Source organism: Plasmodium gallinaceum (assembly GCF_900005855.1).
Source record: "Plasmodium gallinaceum strain 8A genome assembly, contig: PGAL8A_v1_98, whole genome shotgun sequence".
In the NCBI taxonomy this organism is placed as follows: Eukaryota; Apicomplexa; class Aconoidasida; order Haemosporida; family Plasmodiidae; genus Plasmodium; species Plasmodium gallinaceum.
Genome location: NW_021628265.1, coordinates 1,951,891 through 1,974,107, shown reverse-complemented (window position 1 = coordinate 1,974,107; position 22,217 = coordinate 1,951,891). Strand labels below are relative to the sequence as shown.

The 22,217-nt window shown below is 21.0% G+C and overlaps 6 protein-coding genes across 6 annotated transcripts; 3 read left to right on the top strand and 3 right to left on the bottom strand.

Annotated features, from left to right (window-relative positions):
• Positions 1–233: 233 nt before the first annotated feature.
• MAEBL (merozoite adhesive erythrocytic binding protein) lies at positions 234–6,838 on the bottom strand (the record flags this gene model as incomplete). The annotated part of the gene is given in 7 exon segments (XM_028672817.1): positions 234–295; positions 376–443; positions 570–648; positions 780–1,163; positions 1,453–2,812; positions 2,815–6,299; positions 6,664–6,838. Coding segments are annotated over 7 exon segments (5,613 nt in total).
• A 1,241-nt stretch (positions 6,839–8,079) lies between these two features.
• On the bottom strand, positions 8,080–8,713 carry PGAL8A_00375100 (mitochondrial ATP synthase delta subunit, putative; the record flags this gene model as incomplete). Its single annotated transcript, XM_028672816.1, has 3 exons — positions 8,080–8,119; positions 8,218–8,518; positions 8,590–8,713. 3 exons carry the CDS (start codon positions 8,711–8,713, stop codon positions 8,080–8,082), a joined length of 465 nt encoding a protein of 154 aa, XP_028529331.1.
• Positions 8,714–9,938: 1,225 nt separating this feature from the next.
• Positions 9,939–12,022, top strand: PGAL8A_00375000 (conserved Plasmodium protein, unknown function; the record flags this gene model as incomplete). Its single annotated transcript, XM_028672815.1, has 5 exons — positions 9,939–11,174; positions 11,408–11,497; positions 11,597–11,672; positions 11,782–11,867; positions 11,951–12,022. 5 exons carry the CDS (start codon positions 9,939–9,941, stop codon positions 12,020–12,022), a joined length of 1,560 nt encoding a protein of 519 aa, XP_028529330.1.
• An 870-nt stretch (positions 12,023–12,892) lies between these two features.
• Positions 12,893–15,769, top strand: PGAL8A_00374900 (farnesyltransferase beta subunit, putative; the record flags this gene model as incomplete). The annotated part of the gene is made up of 1 exon (XM_028672814.1): positions 12,893–15,769. One exon carries the CDS (start codon positions 12,893–12,895, stop codon positions 15,767–15,769), a length of 2,877 nt encoding a protein of 958 aa, XP_028529329.1.
• A 755-nt stretch (positions 15,770–16,524) lies between these two features.
• PGAL8A_00374800 (conserved Plasmodium protein, unknown function) lies at positions 16,525–17,002 on the top strand (the record flags this gene model as incomplete). Its single annotated transcript, XM_028672813.1, has 2 exons — positions 16,525–16,607; positions 16,855–17,002. The coding sequence occupies 2 exons, from the start codon at positions 16,525–16,527 to the stop codon at positions 17,000–17,002; spliced, it is 231 nt and encodes a 76-aa protein (XP_028529328.1).
• A 619-nt stretch (positions 17,003–17,621) lies between these two features.
• Positions 17,622–22,004, bottom strand: PGAL8A_00374700 (conserved Plasmodium protein, unknown function; the record flags this gene model as incomplete). Its single annotated transcript, XM_028672812.1, has 1 exon — positions 17,622–22,004. The coding sequence occupies one exon, from the start codon at positions 22,002–22,004 to the stop codon at positions 17,622–17,624; it is 4,383 nt and encodes a 1,460-aa protein (XP_028529327.1).
• Positions 22,005–22,217: the final 213 nt, after the last annotated feature.

Genomic DNA, 22,217 nt, shown 5'->3' with positions numbered 1-22,217 from the left:
TTTTTATTCTTAAAAACTAATGAAACGCTAATTATACATTTAATAATCAGTATACACAAATTTTTTACTAAAAATAAAAAAAATAGATTTATTCTTGTTTGAAATATGATTTAATGAAAAATTTTTCATTTCATTCAAATTGCGTAGCTTATTTAAATAATTTAACATATATGTATAAAACAGAACGCTAAATATTTAAAATTGCAGAAATAATTAAGTCAACATATATTTTGTCATTTATCAGAGCTATATTCAGCATAATCTGAAAGGTTTGATCTCTGCATTTGTTCCTTAGCTAAAAAAAAAAAAAAGTAACAATTATTTATATAAATTTTTATATTGGTAATATATTTTTATATTTTAAAATAATATTACATATCATTGCTAATGTGTAAACTTTATCATAATCTCCTTCAAATTCATCAATTGTAGCTTCTTCAAATCTATCATAAAAAATTATATGTATAAATATATTTATGTAATCTTTATTGAAATTAATTATTTTAAAAAAAAATAAAAATGTAATATAATGAAAGAGAATTATTCCTTTTTTTCTTTTTTTTTCTAACGATTTTCCTATGATAATTTTTGAACCAATGGCAAATAGGAGTATCAGTGCTATTCCTGCTCCAGCAAAATAAGCCATTTCTATAAAAAAAGGTAACTTCATAAAAATATTTATAGTATACTGAAAAAATTAAAACATTTTGTGTTTATGCTATTTTTTTTTCTTTAATATTTTTTTTTTTTATTTTCTCTTCAATATCGAAGTTACATACTTGAAAATTCAGTTTTTTTAAAACATCTGTATGATGGATCAGAAAATTCTTTTTTAGTGCAGTCGTAATATTCATTTGAATTATGATCAAAGAATCTTAAGCAATAATCTGAAATTGAACAACACAAATGTTCTCTTTCTTCATTAGAACAAAAACCTGAAGAGATACTTTTCTTTATGAATTCACAATATTTTGATGAAATTTCATTATTACACTTGTTTTCTTTTGATAAACTTATTATTTCCTCTCTTGTTTTATTAATATCTCTTGACTTATAGTCTGAAACATTATATTTCACATAACTAACATCATTATTATTAGATAATTCCTTATCAGAACCTTGACTATCAAAATTTTCTTCTATTATTTTTTTTTCTTCCATCCCTAAAGAGAGAAAATAAAAATTCCATAATAAAACGTATCATTAAAAAATATATTATGTTAAACTTATATTTTTATTTAATATACACTTTTTATTGTACATTTATAAAAATAAATATATTATTAAACATATATAAAAAAATAATTATTATCAACTATTTACAATAAATTTGTTATATAAATATAAGTAATTGTATTTAAGAATTAAATTTAATATAGTAGTACGATAATATATGAAAACGTAGATATATCTTTTAAAATGTTAAAAATATGAATAAAAAAAAAAATGTACCTTCTGAATCAGTAAAATGTAAACGTGAATCATCTTTAGAATTTACTTCTACATTAGGCATAGAATTCATATTAAAATTCTGATTATCCATATTTGCTGATTTAATTGGTTTATAATTAAGTCGATCAGTATCTTCTTTTAGTTGAGAATCTAAATCTTGGGAATTATTATCTAAAATTAATCTAAAATCATATTTTTCCTTAATATTATCTTCTGGTGTTGGTTTTCCAGAAGCATAGTTATTTTCCATTTCTGAACGAATACTATACTCTGTATGTTTAGGTATAACCAAATTCTCATCTTCTACTTTTTTTGCTTCTTCCTCTTTTCTAGCTTCTTCAGCTTTACTAGCTTCTTCCTCTTTTCTTGCTTCTTCAGCTTTTCTAACTTCTTCCTCTTTTCTTGCTTCTTCCTCTTTTCTTGCTTCTTCCTCTTTTCTTGCTTCTTCCTCTTTTCTTGTTTCTTCCTCTTTTCTTGCTTCTTCCTCTTTTCTTGCTTCTTCCTCTTTTCTTGCTTCTTCAGCTTTTCTTGCTTCTTCCTCTTTTCTTGCTTCTTCCTCTTTTCTTGCTTCTTCCTCTTTTCTTGCTTCTTCAGCTTTTCTTGCTTCTTCCTCTTTTCTTGCTTCGTCCTCTTTTCTTGCTTCGTCCTCTTTTCTTGCTTCTTCAGCTTTTCTTGCTTCTTCCTCCTTTCTTTCTTCTTCAGCTTTTCTATCTTCTTCCTCTTTTCTTGCTTCTTCCTCTTTTCTTGCTTCTTCAGCTTTTCTAGCTTCTTCAGCTTTTCTAGTTTCTTCAGCTTTTCTAGCTTCTTCAGCTTTTCTAGCTTCTTCAGCTTTTCTAGCTTCTTCAGCTTTTCTAGCTTCTTCAGCTTTTCTAGCTTCTTCAGCTTTTCTAGCTTCTTCAGCTTTTCTAGCTTCTTCAGCTTTTCTAGCTTCTTCAGCTTTTCTAGTTTCTTCAGCTTTTCTAGCTTCTTCAGCTTTTCTAGCTTCTTCAGCTTTTCTAGCTTCTTCAGCTTTTCTAGCTTCTTCCTTCTTTCTCTCTTCTTCTTTTTTTGCTTCTTCAGCTTTTCTTTCTTCTTCAGCTTTTCTAGCTTCTTCCGCCTTTCTTTTTTCTTCAGCTTTTCTTGCTTCTTCAATTTTTCTTGCTTCTTCATCTTTTTTTGCTTTTTCAGCATTTTTTGCTTCTTCAGCTTTTCTAGCTTCTTCCTCTTTTCTTGCTTCTTCAGCTTTTCTTGCTTCTTCTGCCTTTTTTTTTTCTTCAGCTTTTCTTGCTTCTTCTGCCTTTATTTTTTCTTCAGCTTTTCTTGCTTCTTCAGCTTTTCTTGCTTCTTCGCTTTTCTTGCTTCTTCTGCCTTTCTTTTTTCTTCAGCTTTTCTTGCTTCTTCCGCCTTTTTTTTTTCTTCGGCTTTTCTTACTTCTTCTGCCTTTTTTTTTTCTTCAGCTTTTCTTTTTTCTTCGGCTTTTCTTGATTCTTCTGCCTTTCTTCTTTCTTCAGCTTTTCTTGCTTCTTCTGCCTTTATTTTTTCTTCAGCTTTTCTTGCTTCTTCAGCTTTTCTTGCTTCTTCAGCTTTTCTTGCTTCTTCAGCTTTTCTTGCTTCTTCTGCTTTTCTTGCTTCTTCTGCCTTTTTTTTTTCTTCAGCTTTTCTTGCTTCTTCTGCCTTTTTTTTTTCTTCAGCTTTTCTTGCTTCTTCTGCCCTTTTTCTTTCTTCGGCTTTTCTTGCTTCTTCTGCCTTTCTTTTTTCTTCAGCTTTTCTTGCTTCTTCCGCCTTTTTTTTTTCTTCGGCTTTTCTTGCTTCTTCTGCCTTTCTTTTTTCTTCAGCTTTTCTTGCTTCTTCCGCCTTTCTTTTTTCTTCAGCTTTTCTTGCTTCTTCCTCTTTTCTTGCTTCTTCAACTTTTCTTGCTTCTTCAGCTTTCTCAGCTTCTTCTTCCTTTGAAATTCGAGCTCCTATTTTTTCATAACTTAAAAGATTCTTAACTCCATTTTCTGCATTATATTTTGTTTGATTTAGTAAACCATTTTTTGTCTCGTTAATTAATAATTCTTCAACATTTGGTATATCAAGATTTTGTTCAAAATCAATTGCATTTGCTGTAAGTGGAGTAAAAGAAAAATGATTGTCTTTATGTATAACACATGTTGGTTTTACATTAATGTGATAACATCTTCCTTTAGCCATAGTAATATTTTCTTTATTAATGGGATTGTCTGAAACCCATATTCCCCAAAAGTTATATTTAACATCAGGGTATAGACTATCTGACGAAGATAAAAACAAATATTCTAAACATGAATAAAAATTTTCAATATTAACAATATATTTCTCCTTCATTAAGCTTTTACATTTCCCTGTATTTTTATCATATATTCCAAAAACTTTGGAATTTAGAGGGAACCTTGGAGGACATTTTTTTTCATAATCAGGTCTAATAAATGACGTTACAAATGTCCAATCTTTTAAACTTTTTGTTTTTCTAACAGTTTGACAATTAGGGACATTTGTATCCTCTTTATGTTTCTTACATTCATGAATTCTTTCTTGTTCATGTGTACCTAGTATAACACATTCCTTTGTAGAATGATTATATAAGGCAGGTAAATTACGAAAACACCTATTTTCATATGAATTTTCTAAGCAAGGTCCTACACAGTATGTATATATGGAACAATCAAACAAATTTTTTATTAACGATGGGTTTTTCATTGGTAAAGTTAAATTGTTTCCATCAACTTTTTCTCCATTTTTAATATGGGAACCTAATCTCCCACCTAAACCATAAAGGCCATAATGCTTAAATTTTTTTGATATTTTGTCATATTCCTTCATAATTACACGTTCAGAAAATACATGGGATTTACACATGTCATAATTGTAATCACTCTTATTTTTAAACAACTCCTCATCCACATTATTTTTTGGGCAAGAATCATCTACACCATGATGCATGGCAATCCCGCTGTTTTCATAAGAAAGTTCTACATTACTGTTAATCTTTTTGTTGAGATAACCTGTATGTATTTCATTTAAAAAATTTAAATCAGCAATCATACTATCTTTTGAATTTTCAATGGTATCAACCACAATAGTTTTACCATAATTAGGACAACTTCCTTGTGCCTTTCCTGGAGTAGTATGATTTGGACATATTTCTTTATTTTTATCAACTAAAAACGATTTATTAATACCAGCAGTATTATTTGATATTATTTCATATCTAAAATTACCTTCTCCGTATTTCCCTTGTTTTTTCCATTCGATGTAGATGTGATTACTTGGTATATCAAATTTTTCCATAAATTTTTCTTGAGGATTATCTTTTGATTTAGTATTTTTAAGTCTATTTGTTGGATCATTTAGTCGATCTTCTTGAGGGAAATTCATGTTATTATTTTGAGATTGAGATATACGATACCTTTGGTGGTGGTTTTTATGTTTATCTTGAAAATGTAGTAGGTAATTATTTTGAGACTGCGGTAGGTTAATTTGAGAGTTAGATATATGACCACTTTGAGCCTGAGTCATGTGAGTAGATTCCTTATTTTCTTGTTGGTTTCCAGAAGATGGAAGTATAACTGATTGATTTACTGGTTTATAATTTCTTCCTTTTTTCTTTGTTTTTGCATCATTTTCATCTATTATTCTTGTGTTTTCATCATTTTTTGTAATTATGTCCTTATTATTAATGGTTTCTTTATCCTTTTGTAACACATTTCTTTCTATATCTGGGTATGTTATATTTTGATTAGGATCAAAAGAATTTACTGTTAAGAAAGTAAAAGAGTAATGATTTTTTTTTTTTAATAAGCATGTTGGCATTTCATCAAAAAGGGAACATGTTCCAAAATCATTCATTGAATTTAGTTTTTCATTTGTGGAATCTAAAATCCAAACTCCCCATAAATATTGTTTCTTCCTTCTATCATCATATTCTGGAGAAGAATAGAATAATCGTTCAATACATTCTTTAAAGGAAGTTCTATAGTTTTCATGACGTTTTCTAGCACTTTCACACTCTCCAGTACTGTAGTTAAAATAACCAAATTCTGTATTATTTAATGGAAATCTCGGAGGACATTTTGTCTTATAGTCTGGACGTAAAAAGGAAGATGCATAAGTCCATTCTTTTCCTTGTTCTTGTTTCGTTGGTAAAAAACATCTTTCACGACTCCTTGAATTATTATGTAGACAATTGTTAACTCTGTATTGTTCGTGAGTTCCTAATATAACACATTCTTTTGTTTTATGATTAAAAATAACAGGTAAACTACGAAAGCATTTATTATCTAAATCTTTTTCAAGGCATGGACCTATGCAATGCGAATAAATGGAACAATCAGACAAAGTATTTATTATATGTGGATTTAACATTTTTTTAGTTACATAATTTTCTGTTGGATCATAATTGTGTAAGGGATATTCAATATTAGAACCTAATCGACCCCCTAGTCCATGAGAACTAAAATATAAAAAGTTATTCCTTAAATTTTTTGTTTTAACTTTTGTAGATAAAAGACGGTTATAGAAACTTTGAAAACACATATCATATTCTTTTTCCTCTTTTATAAGCAAACTATGATTTTTGTTATTAGGACAACGCACAAAAGAACCCTGGTACATTGCTAATCCACTCTTTGAAGGTGGGATTTCAATCTCTCGTTTTAATTTTTTATTCAAAATTCCAAAACTAATTTCATTTAAAAAATCTTCGTTATATGTATTTTTTTGGAAATCCATTAAAAAGGTTTTTCCATAATTGGGGCAACTCCCTCTATATACTCCTGGTTTTTCATGATATGGGCATGTACCTAATTTTTTTAATGTACCAATTCTAGAATATACATCATAGTCATCATCTAAAATTTACAAAAAAATATACAGAAAGTTTAAAAATGTAATAATATAAAGTAAATGAAAAGAAATAATATTCTCTAAAAATTAAATAAAAATAAAATATATATAAAAAAAAAAAAAAAAAAAAAAAAAAAAAAAAATAATAAAACATTTTATTTATAACTATACAATCTTGTATGGAAAAAAAAATATCTTTTTAGTAAAAATGTAATAATTAAGAAGCTAATTCAAGTTATATATATAAATTAGTACAATATTAAATGAAACATATATATATTTATTTAATTTTTTTAAGAGTATAATATTTGCATGCTAATTAAATAAGACACATAAAAATAATATAAATTTATGAAATTTTTTTTTAACCTATTTCATATTTGAAATTTCCTTCTCCATATTTACCATTATTTTCCCATCTTATATTTACATGATTCTTTTTTATATTAAATCTATCCATAAACTCCTCTTGAGGATTAATTATGGCCTTTACATTATTAAAATAAAAGTAGATTAAAAAAGCAAATTTATAATATATCCCCATTTTTTTTTGTGATTTTAAAAATATTATAAGTATTAAATTTTATTCAAGTATAAGATTCATAATTTATTTAGTTCTAAGAAATAGGGAAATACAATTACTTAATGTTCAATTTATGAATAATAAGTAATGATAAAATCTGAAATTTTACAACAGTAAAATATTCTAATTTTGTGATCATATAAAACTGAAATAAGTGTAACAAAAGAATTAATAAAAATAATAAAAAAAATTTCTATATTATAGTAACATATAGTATAGAAAAAAAAAATTATCCTTAAAATAATTAAGGAGCATCTAGAAATGAAAAAGGAAATCTAAGCAACGTAAAAATTAAGATATAAAAGAAATTCTTTTAATTATTTATAATCATATAAGAAATATTAAAGTAATATCCTTTATAATATTTATGTAAAATTCATTAAAAATTTTTAAGGTTAATGTAACCAAACAATATACTATATATATGTAATTTAATACATTATAGAAAAAAAGTTAAAATAAAACTATTTATATATCTTCTAAGTAAAATGAAAAAATATTTAAGAAGGATAAACAAAAGGAAAATAATAAATAAATTGCTATAACAAAATGTTTCTAACACTTGCAATTGCTCTTAATTGATTCCTAATTAAAAAACTTGAAAATATGTGTAAGACAAAATTTAAAATTTCAAGCTAACTGATATAGAGCAATATGTTATAAAACTTTTTTTTTTTTGAGTTTCTTTTTTTATTAAAAAAGATAACTAATGGAATTTTTAAATTTAATACTTTCTTTTGATATCACATGCAAAATTTTAAAATTTTTGAGTCTCAACTTTACATTTTTGGTAGCATGGCTTTTTGGATCTAATAATTTTCGTTTCTAAACTATTTATTTTTAAACATATTTCTTTAAAAAATGATTTCTGTTTTGTTAATATGAAAGGAAAAAAAAAAATGAGCATCTTTAAAAAATTAATCAAAAATATAACTTTTTATTCTTATTAAAATTTTTTCAGTTATATTAATGAATTATATAAATAAAAAAAAAAATTAGACATACTTTATTAAAAAATAAAATGTAAATTAAATTAAATTTTTTTTAATATTATTTTCATTTCACAATATAAATGGTATATTTGCAAAATATTATAAATGCAAATTTTTTATAAAAATAACAATTATAAAAGAAGACATAAAGCACTTATTTTTATATTTCTTCATAAAGTTTATATCAAAAGATACTTTCGCCTTTAATTTTTATGAAGTAATTCTAAGAATTGAAGAACACAACTCTTTTCTGATAAAAAAATAAAAAAGATTAAAATATTTTATATATTAGTATTTATTCTTTCGTATATATATATATATATATATATATATGTTATAATAAATTACCCCAACATAGTTTTGATTTTTCTCCATTTGTCATCAGTAGTGTCATTTATTGCACACAATTGCTGTAAAACTTTAATCGTTTTGTTTTTATCTAAATATTCTAAAGGTACAATTTCAACACCTACAACCTCTGCATTATTATTGTTGTTATTGTCATTACTTTTCTTATAAATAAATATTCCATCTGATATAAAAAACTGTTTTTTTTCTTTCTCATCAAATTCAACAGTTATTATTCCATTTCTTAATAATGTAACTAGAGGACTATGATTGTTTGTTATAGTAAAATATCCTTCAATTCCTAAAAAGAATAATATATAAAAAAAAATTATAATCATTTTTTTCTTAGTTTAACATTTTTCATAAACTAACCTGGGAAAGAAGCTCGTTTTATGATTTGACTTCTAAATATAGATTCACTTGATGAAGATAGAGATAAATATAAATTGCTATTTTTTGCTGTACTAAAAAAAATTCTCCTTGTTTTGTTCAACATTTTTCCTTTTAATTTCCCTTTTTTCTTTTCTTTTTTTTTCTTTTCTTTTGTTTTTTTCTTTTTCTTTTCTTTTCTTTTCTTTTGTTTTTTTTTTTTTTTTTTTTTTTTTTTTTTTTTTTTTTTTTTTTTTTTTTTTTTTTATTTCTCTTTTTTCTATATATTTATTTGCTACTTTTTATTTTAACAACATTTTAAAGTAAAAAATTAATATATATACATATGAAATATTCTTTAAATTAAAAATTCATTTTAAAATAAAATAAAAAAAACTAAAAACTATTTTTATATTATATAAAATCCTAATAATAATATATTGTTATAAACAAAAAAAAAGAAAAAATGTTTAACTTAATAAATATTTTTTTTTTTAATTCACATATTCTTACACAGGTATATAAACATATATATTCATGTTATTTTTAATTATTACTCCTATGGCCTTTTTTTTTTTTTTTCAAGAATTAAAAATGAATAAAATAAAAAATTCAAATGAAATTAGAGTATAATTTCTTATATTTTAGTTATAAAATATTTTTTTTTTTATGTATTAAAAGAGTGTATACTTTTTATGAATTCAAAATTTTTTAAAAATTATTATATGCACAATAATATTATGGAAAAAAAAAAGAATTACAAAATATTAAAATTAAGTTTTTTTTATAAATATTATATTTAAAAAAAAAAATTAATTAAAATAGTAAGAATAAAAAAAAAAAAAGTATATATGGAAACATTTTAAAATATAAAGAATACATAAAAACGAGTAAAAATCAACATAATGTTAAAAAAATTAAAAACGTTTTTGTAACCTTTTAAATAATTTATACATTTATATTATTTTCGTACATAATTATAAATTATTAAAGTTTGAATAAAATTAAATTATTTAAATAGGAAGTTAATATAAATTTTTAAAATGAGCTTTATTTTATATCGAAAAAAAAAAATTTGTATTTTTTTTTATTTTTATTTTTTCATTTAAATAGCTTAGTTTCTCTTAATGTTTATTATATATTAATTATTTTTAAATTTTTACATTTACATAGTTTTAAAAATATAATACATATTAAACATTTTAAAATATTTTTTTTAAAAAATTGAGTAATATTTTATTTTACTAAAAAAAGTTTTAATGTACAATTAAATTTTTAATACATGGAGAATTTAATTAAAATAATAAAAAAAGAAAAAACAAAATTTATAAAAAGAATATTTATGTTCAGCAATGAAAGTATACTACAAAAAAAGAAAAAGTAAAAATAGACGAAAATGTGATAAAAAAAAAAGTGTTGACAATATTAATGATGATAAAAATGTCAAAGATAAAAGTGAAAATGATGCAGAAATAAATAATAATGATGAAGGAAAAAACACAATTAAAAATTTATATCAAGAAAATTTAGGAAATAATAAATCTCAACAATTGAACACAGATAAAACTGAAAAGGAAAAACAAAATGAGTATTATATGTATGAAGAATTAAAAATTAATAAGGATATTAGAAACAATATATATTTTTATACATGGTTTTATTATTTTGAGAATATGATGTTAAAACTAGATAATTTTTTATGTTCACTTTTAAATTATTCATATTATTTACTTAATAAAGTTAATAATAATAAAAGAAATATATTGTTAACTAATTCTCATTTTAATGTAAAAATAAAAAATGTGGACTATAATAACTGTTCTTTAAATATTAATAATTGTTCATATAAAAATATAGAACAAATATTTATACATAAAAGGAATGTAATAAATAATAAAACAGAATCCAAAGAGCGTAACATTATTAAATTTTTACAAAAACAAAATATTAAAAGTATGATTTATATTAATGACTTTTTTGATCCAGATAATATGTCTATTTTATTTTTAGTTAATTCAACAGACGAAAATGAAAATAGTAATTATAGTCAACGAAATTATTCGGAAAAGGAATTTATTGATAAAAGAATTAATAAATCAGAATTCAATGAATATAATATATTAAAAGGGTATGATATTATTCTTTTGAGACATTCATTTGAAATTTTCTATTTTTACAAGGAAAAGAATGAGCATATAAATGATGATTTTATTCGTCAAGGTAGTACTGATAATATAGAAAATGAAAAGGATATTATTAAAAATGACACAAATGAAAATATGAAAACAGATAATCAAGCAAAAAAAGAAAGCAAAAATCAAGAAAAAATATTAGAAAAAAAAAAATTTCACACTATGCTTACATGGAAACGTTATTTAAAAGATACTTATATATTAAAAGAAAATGTTGCACTAGATGCTTTAAATATATGTTCTGGAATGGATGGATATATAGATGATAAAAATTTTAATTTTGATGTTTTATTAAATGATGAATATTCGTATTTAGTTCAATATAAAACAAAAATTTCTATTTGTAGATTAATATACGCTGTTACATCTTTATTAAAAAAGAAAATTAAGCCAATTGTATGCAAAAAAAAAAAAAAAAAAAAAAAAAATTTAAGTAGCATATCTATATTAAACTAAAAATTAATTTACTCATTTTTTTATAGATATTTTTTAATTTTATATAAACTAAATTTATGTTTTTATGTTATTACTAATATTTATATTTTATTTTTAACGTGAATATTTTATATTTTATTTTAATATAATGATATTCATTGATATATGAATGCATGTTTTTTTATTAAATTTAGATATATATTCCCCATTGGTGGTATCATGAAGTAGAAATTTGCAAAGATAATATTGTAGAATCACCAGAATTCCATTTTTATATTTTTAATGTAATATATATTATTTTTCATCATTTAATTTTAATTTTTCATATTTAATTTTATATAGTATTTTTTTTGTTAAAATTATGGATAAAATTTTTTCTGTAGGAATTAAAAAAAGACGGATTATTAAAAGTAGGTTATAAACAAATAAATTCATTAATATTTACAATGAATGATAAAGGTAACTATATAAAAACAAATTTATTATTTTTTTTTTTTTTTGTTATTTTACAAATATTTTGTATTTTTTTATTATTAATTCTTTTTACTTTTTTTTTTTTTTTCATTAGATTTTGATTTTTTTATCAATTTAGCAATAAAAAATGATGCCATACTTTGTACAAACAATAATGATATTATTAAATATTATTTTAATGTAAATATAAAAACAAAAGAACAAATTATTTATTTTAAATTTTATATATATATATATATGTATTTTTTTTTTCAATTATATAGATTAATGAAAATGCCAAAGTTTCGAAATTTATTTCAAAAGGAACTTTTTTTGTACTTACCAACTTTCTTTGATACAAAAAATTTTTAATTTTTATTCTTATTTTTATTACAAAGAATAGTTAATTATATTATTGTTTGTTAAAAATAATTAAAAAAATATATATTTTTAGGTTTATACTAGGATATTATATAATGAAGAATAAATTAATATCCATTTTTGTATTTTTTGTAAATTTATTACAAACAATTTTTTTATTTTCTTTTTTTTAATAAGAATCATTTTTGTGTTTTAATAATTAATATGTTTTATTCTTTTTATCATTATCTTTTCTTTCTTTTTTTTTTTTTATCAATATATATATTTAAATATATTCTTGAGAAAAGTTTGTTTTTTATTTTTATTTTTTTTTTTTTTAAATTCATTGGCATAATAACATAATATGTTTTAAAATTTCCCAATTTTTATTAAAATTAAGAATAAATGTAAAATAGAAACTTCAAAAATGTATTGTTTGTTAAAATAAAAAAAAAAAAAGTAAATAATATTCCAAATTCTATAGATAAATCACCTATAAACTTTTTTTATTTTAAATTTTTTTTTTTTTTTTTTTTACGAAAAGTTGAAATTGAAAAACGAATTTTTCTATTTTTTTAAGATTAAGCAAAAAAAAAAAAAAAATATAAAAAAAGTAAGACAAAAGCTACATATATTAGAATTAATATATAAGGGAAGAAAAATATTTTAACATAGAGAAAAAAATTATAAAATGCCTAAAGGAATTATATAAAAATATAACTGAATAAAATAAAAAAAAAACATACATATTTTAATATTATGTCTTGAAAAATAAGAAAAAACACGTTTCATAACAAACTTTATAGCACAAAAAAAAAGAAAAAATTTTTCAGTTTATTTAATTCTGAAAATATAATATTTTAAAAATGGATAATAATGAAACATATATATTGAGATATAATAAAAATAAAATTTTAATAAAACTATTATATGAGTTAATTAAATATGAAAAAAAAAAGGATGGGTTTAAGGTAGATTTTGAAAATGATAAATATTATAAATATATAGAAAGTATTGTTAAGTTATTATTTAATTACATATTTAATTTAAATGATGAAAAATCATACTATTCTACTGATTACAATTTCAATAAAAATGATTGTTCAAGTTCTTCAGATAATTTAAGTGAAAATTTTAATTCAAGTGATGATGGATTATCTGAATTTTTTAATTTTAATAAAATTGATGTAAATAAAGAAAATGAAAATTCCCATAATGTTGTTAAAGACATACATAAGCTTGAATGTATAGATAAAAATAAAGATAATATAAAAATAAGTTATAATGGTGAAAAAGAAAATCTTAATGTAAATAACTTGAATCATGTTAGTATGAAAAATGTGAACACTAACATAGGTGATGATGAATTATTTGAAAATGAAAAGTGCAAAGGAAAAAGAAATGAAGAGAAAAATTTGTATAGAAAAAATAATCTCTCGGATTTTTTTTTTAATTTTCATTTAAATTGCAATAGAAAAGCAGAAACAATAAGAGAAAAAAAAAAAATAGAAAAACAAATACTGAGTATTTATTACACATCATTTTCTTCTAACATTATTGATATACTTTTAAATAATTCTGAAATTGAAATTTCCGATATAATTTTATTTTTTATTTTTGAAAATGTTGGAAATATTCATGATATTAGTTCCTTTTTTTCAAAAGGATTTTACACATTCAAGGAAATATATTTGTATATTGAAGAATATAAACCAAATAAAATAATAAGTGAAAAAAACTACAATGGTAGAGACCATTTTTTATATACTAAAAATTATAATATAAATAAAAATGAAAATATGGACAATAATTATTATGCTAATAATTTATATTTAATCAAAAAAGAGGAAAATAGAAAAGTTAAAGAAGAAATTCATTCAAATAACAAAAAAGAACTTATAAATGAAAAATCATATCCAAGTGATGAAAAATTTAAAAATGAAAATGCTTTTTTGAATACCTACAATGAAAACATATATAAAGAATCTTATGTAAACAACATATGTCAAGAAAATAAAGATATTATATACCTAAATGAGATATTAAAAAAAGAAAGTATAGATGAAGATGATATTTATTATAATGAAAAAAATTTTGCTTCTCAATTTGAAAACTTCATGATAAAAGATAATATGCTATTTGTACAGAATTTTAAATTTAATTTAAATAAGTCTTCCGTTTTACTAGGTAAGTTCATGAGTTTATTAAATCTACAATTGGAAAAACAAAAACATTTCAAATTTTGTCTCGATATATTTTTTTTAAAAAATTTAAAGTTAAATTCTTTAGAAGCATCCAAACCTTGGATTTTTTATTGGTGCATTCACACCATTTATATATTATATAATGATTTTGAAATTGAGCAAAAATTAAGCAAAGAGACATTTAGTTACATAAAAAAGTGTGTGTTCCTTTATTTAAATAAAATGAAAAATGATAAAGACTGTTTTGGTGGTGGCTTAAACCAATACACTCATATTGCAACTACATATGCTACTGTATGTGTTTTTATATATTTGCATGATGACGAAAATAATTTTTTAAGTTTTCTTGATAAAAAAAAAATACATTCATATATATTGAAATTGAAGTGTGCAGATGGTTCTTTTAGGTTACACAAAAATGGAGAAATAGACATGAGAGGAACCTATTGTGCAATATCAATTTGTTCAATGTGTCATATATTGACAAAAAAAGTAAAAAAAAACGTTGAGAGATACATTTTATCTTGTCAAAATTATGAAGGAGGATTTACAAGTGAAAAGTATCAAGAATGTCATGGTGGCTATACTTATTGTGCTCTAGCTACTTTATGTATTTTAGGAAAAATTAAAAAAATAAATTTAAGTAATTTAATGTTTTGGTTAGCTAATAAACAAAGTAACTTAGAAGGCTCATTTATGGGGAGAACAAATAAGTTAGTTGACTCTTGTTACTCCTTTTGGGTCGGATCTATTTTTTTCTTAATTAATGAGATATATATATTAAAACAAATACTATACCTAAATGAACTAAAAAAAAAATGTGGTCATAATAATTGTAAAATGTTTTCCTATAATAGCTCTAATGAGTTAAATAACTTGGAAAATAATGATTTGAAAAAAAAAAATATAAATTTTCTGAAGGAAGAAAATTCGATTACAAATTTAACAAAAAGTGATCATTTAAATGGTAATTATAATAATATAAGCAATATAAATCAGTCTTTTAATAAAAATGAATGTGAGTTATGTGTAAAAGAAGGAAATATAATTATTGATTCTACAAATAATAAATTGAATGAAAATATTTATATATGCAGTCAAAATAATTTACTGAGTTCTCAAATCCATAAAGATGAATTTCCTATTGAATACTATAAAAATATAAATAAAGTTGAAGAAAAAATATTGTTTAATATGAATCATGCAAAGCTTTATTTACTTTTATGCTCTCAAAGTAACAAAGGAGGAATGAAAGATAAACCAAAAGAAAAAGTCGATTATTACCACACTTGTTATGCTCTAAGTGGGTTGTCATTAATAGAGAATTATATATCATCACATATACATGACATGCAAGATATATATGATAAAGATAATATAAGTAAGCTAAATAAAATACATATTTTATATAATATCACTGTTCAAAAAGTTTATAAAAGCTACAATTATTTTTCCCCTAATATTCCTTTAAGCGAAAATAAAATAAACCATAAAATTGGTAAAGGGGCATATTTATATTTAAAAAGGCTTGTATTGTAATATACTTTTTTTTTTTTTTTTTTTATGTAAAAATAATAAATATTTTAATTTCCTTAATATTCGTGAAAATGATAGAAGCATTAATAAAAATACATAAGTTAAAGAAGCTATATATGTATGAATAAAAATATAATATTATGGAAGATTATAATTATATATTTTTTTTTTTTTTACTTTTTTTTAATTTTTAAATTGTAATAATGTATAATTTTCGAAATTAATTTACCATGAACTATTTTTATATTTATACTAAACAAAAAGTTGAATTAAATATGTTTTCGCATAAAAAAAAAAAACTAAAATAATTTTAAATAAATATTGTTATAATAGAATTATTTTTTTTTTGTAGTAAAATTTTTATGTTCAAAATTATTTAAACATGGTGCCTTTTTTCACTGATTAAAATTATCACAAAAAATCATGTATATAGAAAAGTTACAGAAATATTTATTAAAAAAAAATTTTTTGTAAAAAAAAAAAAAATGTTTTTTAATAAGCATATAATCCATATGAAAAGTTTTTTCTTTCTATAATTTTATCTTTTTTATTGCTTTTATTTTATTTTATTTTATTTTTTCTTACTTTATGTATATTTTTTTTTTTTTTTTTTTTTTTTTGTACATTTTTATAAATAAAATATTTCTTTATATTTTTTTGAATTTTCTTCAAAATTTTTAATTTTTTTAAAAGATAATTTTTTCTATATTTAATATAAAAAAATTAACCAAATTTTCTTATCCCTAAATATATTAATAATGTTAGAAAAGAAGAGTGAATTTTTATCTAAGTGCTTTAATATATTTAAAAGAAATTTTACGCCAAACATAAGCTTAACAAGGTATGTCTTTATTTGTAGTAGTCATATATAATTTAACTTGATATTTTTTATATTATATATAATATATATAGATTATTTTATTATTATTTTTTCTTTTTTCCTTTAAATTAAATGTATTAACAAACTAATTATTTTGTATATATATATATATATGTGTAATAATATATAGGAAGTTATTTATAATTCACTAAATTTTTATATTAAAAAATATTAAAAATATTTTCTTATAAAAAATTTTTTTTTTAAGATGTGATGCACCGAAAATGTGGAGAGTTGCAATGGGTGGAGTTGATCCTGCAACACCTCAAGCTGAATCTTTTATTAATTTTCACAATCATACAGTAACTTATATGGTTTTTATTATGTTCACTGTTCTTTTGTCATTAAAAAGATAAATATGTGAAGAAAAATTTTAAAATAACAAAATGGAGACTAAAATTTAAATAAATATGACTTCTTTTTTTTTTTTTTTATTTTTTTATAATGTTGAATTCTCAATTAGTTTTCTTAGTTTTTATATTTCTATTTTTATTATCTTTTTTTTTATGTAATAAAATAAAAACTTTTTTATATTTAACACAAAATGAAACTTGTGAATAAAAACATAACCATGTTACAATAGTTAATGAGCATTAAAATAAACTTTCAAAGTTAAAATGTAAATATGTAAAAAAAATGACTATCCATAAATTTGTGTAAGGTTAGATATTGCATATATATATATATTTCATATTCTTGAAATCATATATTTTATGGGAATAAAAATTAAAAAAAACAAGAAAAAAGAAATTAAATCATTAAAGGATTAAAAAAAAAAGTAAAAAATATACACAAAAATAATTATCTAATTTTAGGTTAAAAAAATATATATATTTAATATAATTTAATAGAAATAAAAAAATATATTTTTTTTAATATAAAAAAAAAAAAAAAAAAACAAAACATATTAGCTATAGAATTAAAAAAAAAAAAAATTTTTAATATATAAAAAAAGACTTTTTTTAAATAAAAGTTTTATTGATAAACATTATTCACAAATTTATTTACGTTATTTTCTCTGCTATTATATATATCATCCTTTTTATAGATTACAGTTGCCTGTTCATCATAATCAATAACTACAGGCTCATAAAAAGATAGTATTTTATACTTAAGATTTTTATAAACTATAATTTTATTTTTTAAGTTGTCATAGTAGAATTTTGAATATAAATTATAATTGTTAATAATATCTGAAATATCTTTCTCATATTCCTCTTTACTTTTATCTGAAGCTTTCTTACTCTTATGTCCAGTTTTTTGTGTATCTTTCTTTTTTTTTTTATTTGTATTATTCTTTGAAATTTTTTTTGTTATATTCTCATTTTTTTCAACATTTTTACTTATTGATTCTATTGAATTTGATTCGCTTTCTTTTGTATTTACATTTGTATTATTTTCTTTTAAAGAATTATCAACATCACTGTAATATTTATTTTCCTTAGATTCATTGTATAATTTATCACTCAATTTGCTATTCGAATTTTCGCAATTCATGTCATTTTTATTTAATGCCATATTTCCTAGATATTTTTTTTCAATATTGTCTTCTAAGATATTATTTGAATTCTCTTTATTATTTATTGAGTTAGAATATAATATATTGTTACTATTAGATTTATTATCACACATATTTTTATCAGCGTTAATATCTTCCAAATGGGAAATATTCTGAGAACAACTATCATTATCTTTGGATTTAATTTGATCTTCAAACGTATTTGATTTCTTTTTAGAGTAATCATGTTTCTTTATCTTAATAGAATTATCTAATTTATTATTCGCGTCATTTGTTTTAAATTCTTCGTTTGTATGAGAGTCTTCATTGTCACCTTTATTTACATCTGATATCAAAAATTTGGTATGAAAATCTTTTTGATCCAATAATAATATTGTTTCGTCATCTAAATAAACATAATTATTTTCATTAGATGAATAATTTGATTCGCTGCATTTTTTATCAAGGCCTGAATTCATATCATCAGTATCAAAAGGAGAATCTTCGTATTTTTCTTTAATTAATCGTAAAATATAACCATAAAAAGTGTAAGATGGTCGCGAAACTAAAACAGTTTTTCTATCAATAATATTTTCATTATAATTTAATAAGTTTGTATATGTTTTATTAATGATTAAATCATCTTTTTCAACCTTTATTTCATCTTTTAATAAAACAATATTAGTATACCAGCTATCACAAGTTCCATATTTTGTACCAAAATGTTCCCCCTTTCTAATTTCTACATCAATTGTTATTAAAAAACCACAAAATGGAGCATTTTTTTGAATATGGAATATATTACTTCTTTTTTGTAATACTTGATTTTTTAAATTCTGCTCTAAATATAGATATTCTAAAACACCAAAATCATTATCTTCATTGTTTTCTTTTTCATTTAATGTTAAATTTGACCAATCTAATATAACTGATTGTAACAGTTTATTTTGAGGACTTATAATTGTTCTTTCTGGGTAGTTTTCACTTTTATATATAATATTATCAGAATAGGGGAATTTAACAGGGCAATAATATGTAGTAACACTATATGGAATACTTTTAATATTCATATTGTAAAATTCTTCAGAATTATATAAATCTTCATTTGCAGAAAATTCACTATATGATAATTTTTTTTCTTTCTTTATAATATCTTCATTTTTTAATTTTTTTTTTTCACTCATATCATTTTTATTTTCTTCTTTACTTTTTGTTTTCATAGCATATTCTATACTATCTTTATTAACATTCCAATTATATAAATATTCTTGATATTTTCTATAGGAAAATATTTTTTTATGTAGATCTAAATATATATCAGCTACCCCTTCTTGTGAAGCAAAATCACCTATTACTTCACTTATTATTAAATCATAATTAAAATTATTACAAAAATTTTCATTCGAGGAATTATCAAAAAAATTATATAATGAATTTTTTTTTTTTAATCTTCTTTGCTGCTCTTCTTCTTTATATTCATAAACTTTGGAATAACAGTTTATAATCTTAATATAATCTTCTAAATTATATCCCTCTATTAATTTTTTTGCCATATCAGAAGCATCTTTATTAACTTCTAAAGCATCTACATGTTTAGCCCCATTTAAAATGGCATTAATAGACAATAAAGACAATGGACCAGTTCCTATTTCTATTATATTTTTATTATACACATAACAACCTTTATTGTTTTCAAAAAATATATTTGGTTTATCTATTTTGTTAAATTCACTGGACTTATTTAAATTATAGCCTTCATTGTTATTTACGTTTATTGTATTACTCATACTATATATACTTTCTGTATTACATATGCTGTTTGTATTTTCACCATTAATTGTGTTACTCAAGTTTAATGTGTTACTCATATTATTTATATAATCTGTAGTAATTAAATTATTTTCATTATTAATAAAATTATTATTGGTATTGCAAGAATCTTTATGCCCTGTCCATCTCATTGCTGCTCTATAATAATGCAATCTATTAAAATCATTTAACATCGTTAAGTGATTATATAAGCTAAATTGGTTACATATGGACAAAGTATTTGGTTTTTTCCCATACTTATATTCTGTTTTTGTAGCAATTTTGTTATTTATAAAATAATTTATTTTTTCTTGTAAAGTTATATTATCACCCCATGATTTAATTCTTTTTTCACATTCTTTGTTTATAATTTTTTTTGTTAAATTTGTTTGCAAGCTTTTTAGAAGTCTTGTATATTTCTTTTTTGTATTTTCACCTTTATTTTTATTGGATACTTGATTTATTTTATTATCTTCGGAAAATTCATTCAATTTACTTTCCTCGTTTTTATATAAATCATTCTTTCTTGTCATTTCTTCATATTTTTTCTTATATGCTGTTTGACATTCATATCCGTTATCATTTTTTTGTTTTGTTTTATTAATACATTCTTTACTAATCATTTCATCAGTGTCACTATTGTTATATTTTTTATCTTTTATTTTATCTTCATCTTCAAAATTAGTACCATCACACTTTTTTTTCTCATGAATAATCTCTTCATTTATGCTACTACTATCTTTTTTTTCTTTAATAACATCTTCATCTAAAAAATTATTTATTTTTTTTTTTTTTACATGTATATTTTCCTCACTAAAATTATTTATTTTTTTCTTTCTATTGATTTTTTCAGGATGTAATGTGTCACGCTTATTTTTATTCTTGTTATCTAAAGAAGATTCATTTTTATTACTACTTTCTTTTTTATACTGTTTTTCTTCATTACAAGAAATTCTTTCAGTATAATCCTTTTTTTCATCTAATATTTTATCATTTATTCTATAATTTCTTTCTTCACATTTTTCATCATACATTTTTTTATTATTTGTGTTTCTTAATTCCTTTTTTTCTAATATTTTTTCTTTTAAATTTATTTCATTGTGGATATTTTTATTAAGTTCTATTTTTGTATTACATTCCACATCTTTCACTTCTGCTTTTTCATTACTATTATTATCTTTTGATATTCCGACTTTGTTAAACAATATGGTATCATCAGTTTCATATTTATTTAATAAATTATTTTCCAAAATTTCATCTACGTTTTTTAATTTTGTATAATCATTATTTAATTCAAAGTTATTATCTATTTCATCGGTATTTAATGAATCACTATTTTTCTTATGTTCAATATGTTTTATCATTACATTTTGTTTATTACTAATTTCTAAAATATTTTTCCCTTTTTTACTATTTATTACTTCTTTCATGAGTAACTTTTCCTTCTCTTTCTTAAAACTGTTAAGGTTATTCTTTTCTTTTCTTGTGTTACTTTCTTTATTTGTTATGTCACATTTTTTTAATTCATCATAATTTGTAGTATCATTTTTCTCTTTTTTTTCTTTTCCTATCTTATGTGAAATATCACCTTTATTTAAAATATCTTTATCTAAATTTTGATCTGATAAATATTTTTCCTTATTTGCTCTATTATCTCTTTTAACTATAATTTTATCATTATTATCTTTACCTTCTTTCAAGATTTTACTTTCTGTTAGATTACCATTTTCTTTTTCCTCATTACTTATAAGAATTTCTTTTTTATTTTCTAATTTTATCTTATTATTCTCACTTAAATTCAATGTATTTTTCTTTTTCTTAGTTTTAAATATTTTATCTTTTTCTATATTTATATTATTTATTATTTTATCCATACTATTATCATTAGCACCTCTAATGTTAACTTTATTTATATTTTTACTGTCAACTGTATCTATATTATTTACAAATTCTCTATCTTTTTCTTGAAACAATTTTTCATTCAATCCTTTTTTTTCATCTACATCATCGTTTTCTTTTTCCATTGATATATTATACGATTCTTTTAACATTGCTTTAATATACTTTTTATTATTTATTTATTTTATCTATTTATTTATTTGTTTTTTTTTTTATTTAAAGTATTTAGTGAATAAATGATATTTTTTAATGAATATATTTATTTAGATAATTAATATAAATATATAGACTTCATAAGATTAAAAATTAATAAAAAAAAAAAAAAATAAAAGAAAAATAATTTTATTAATCAGATAAAAATAAAA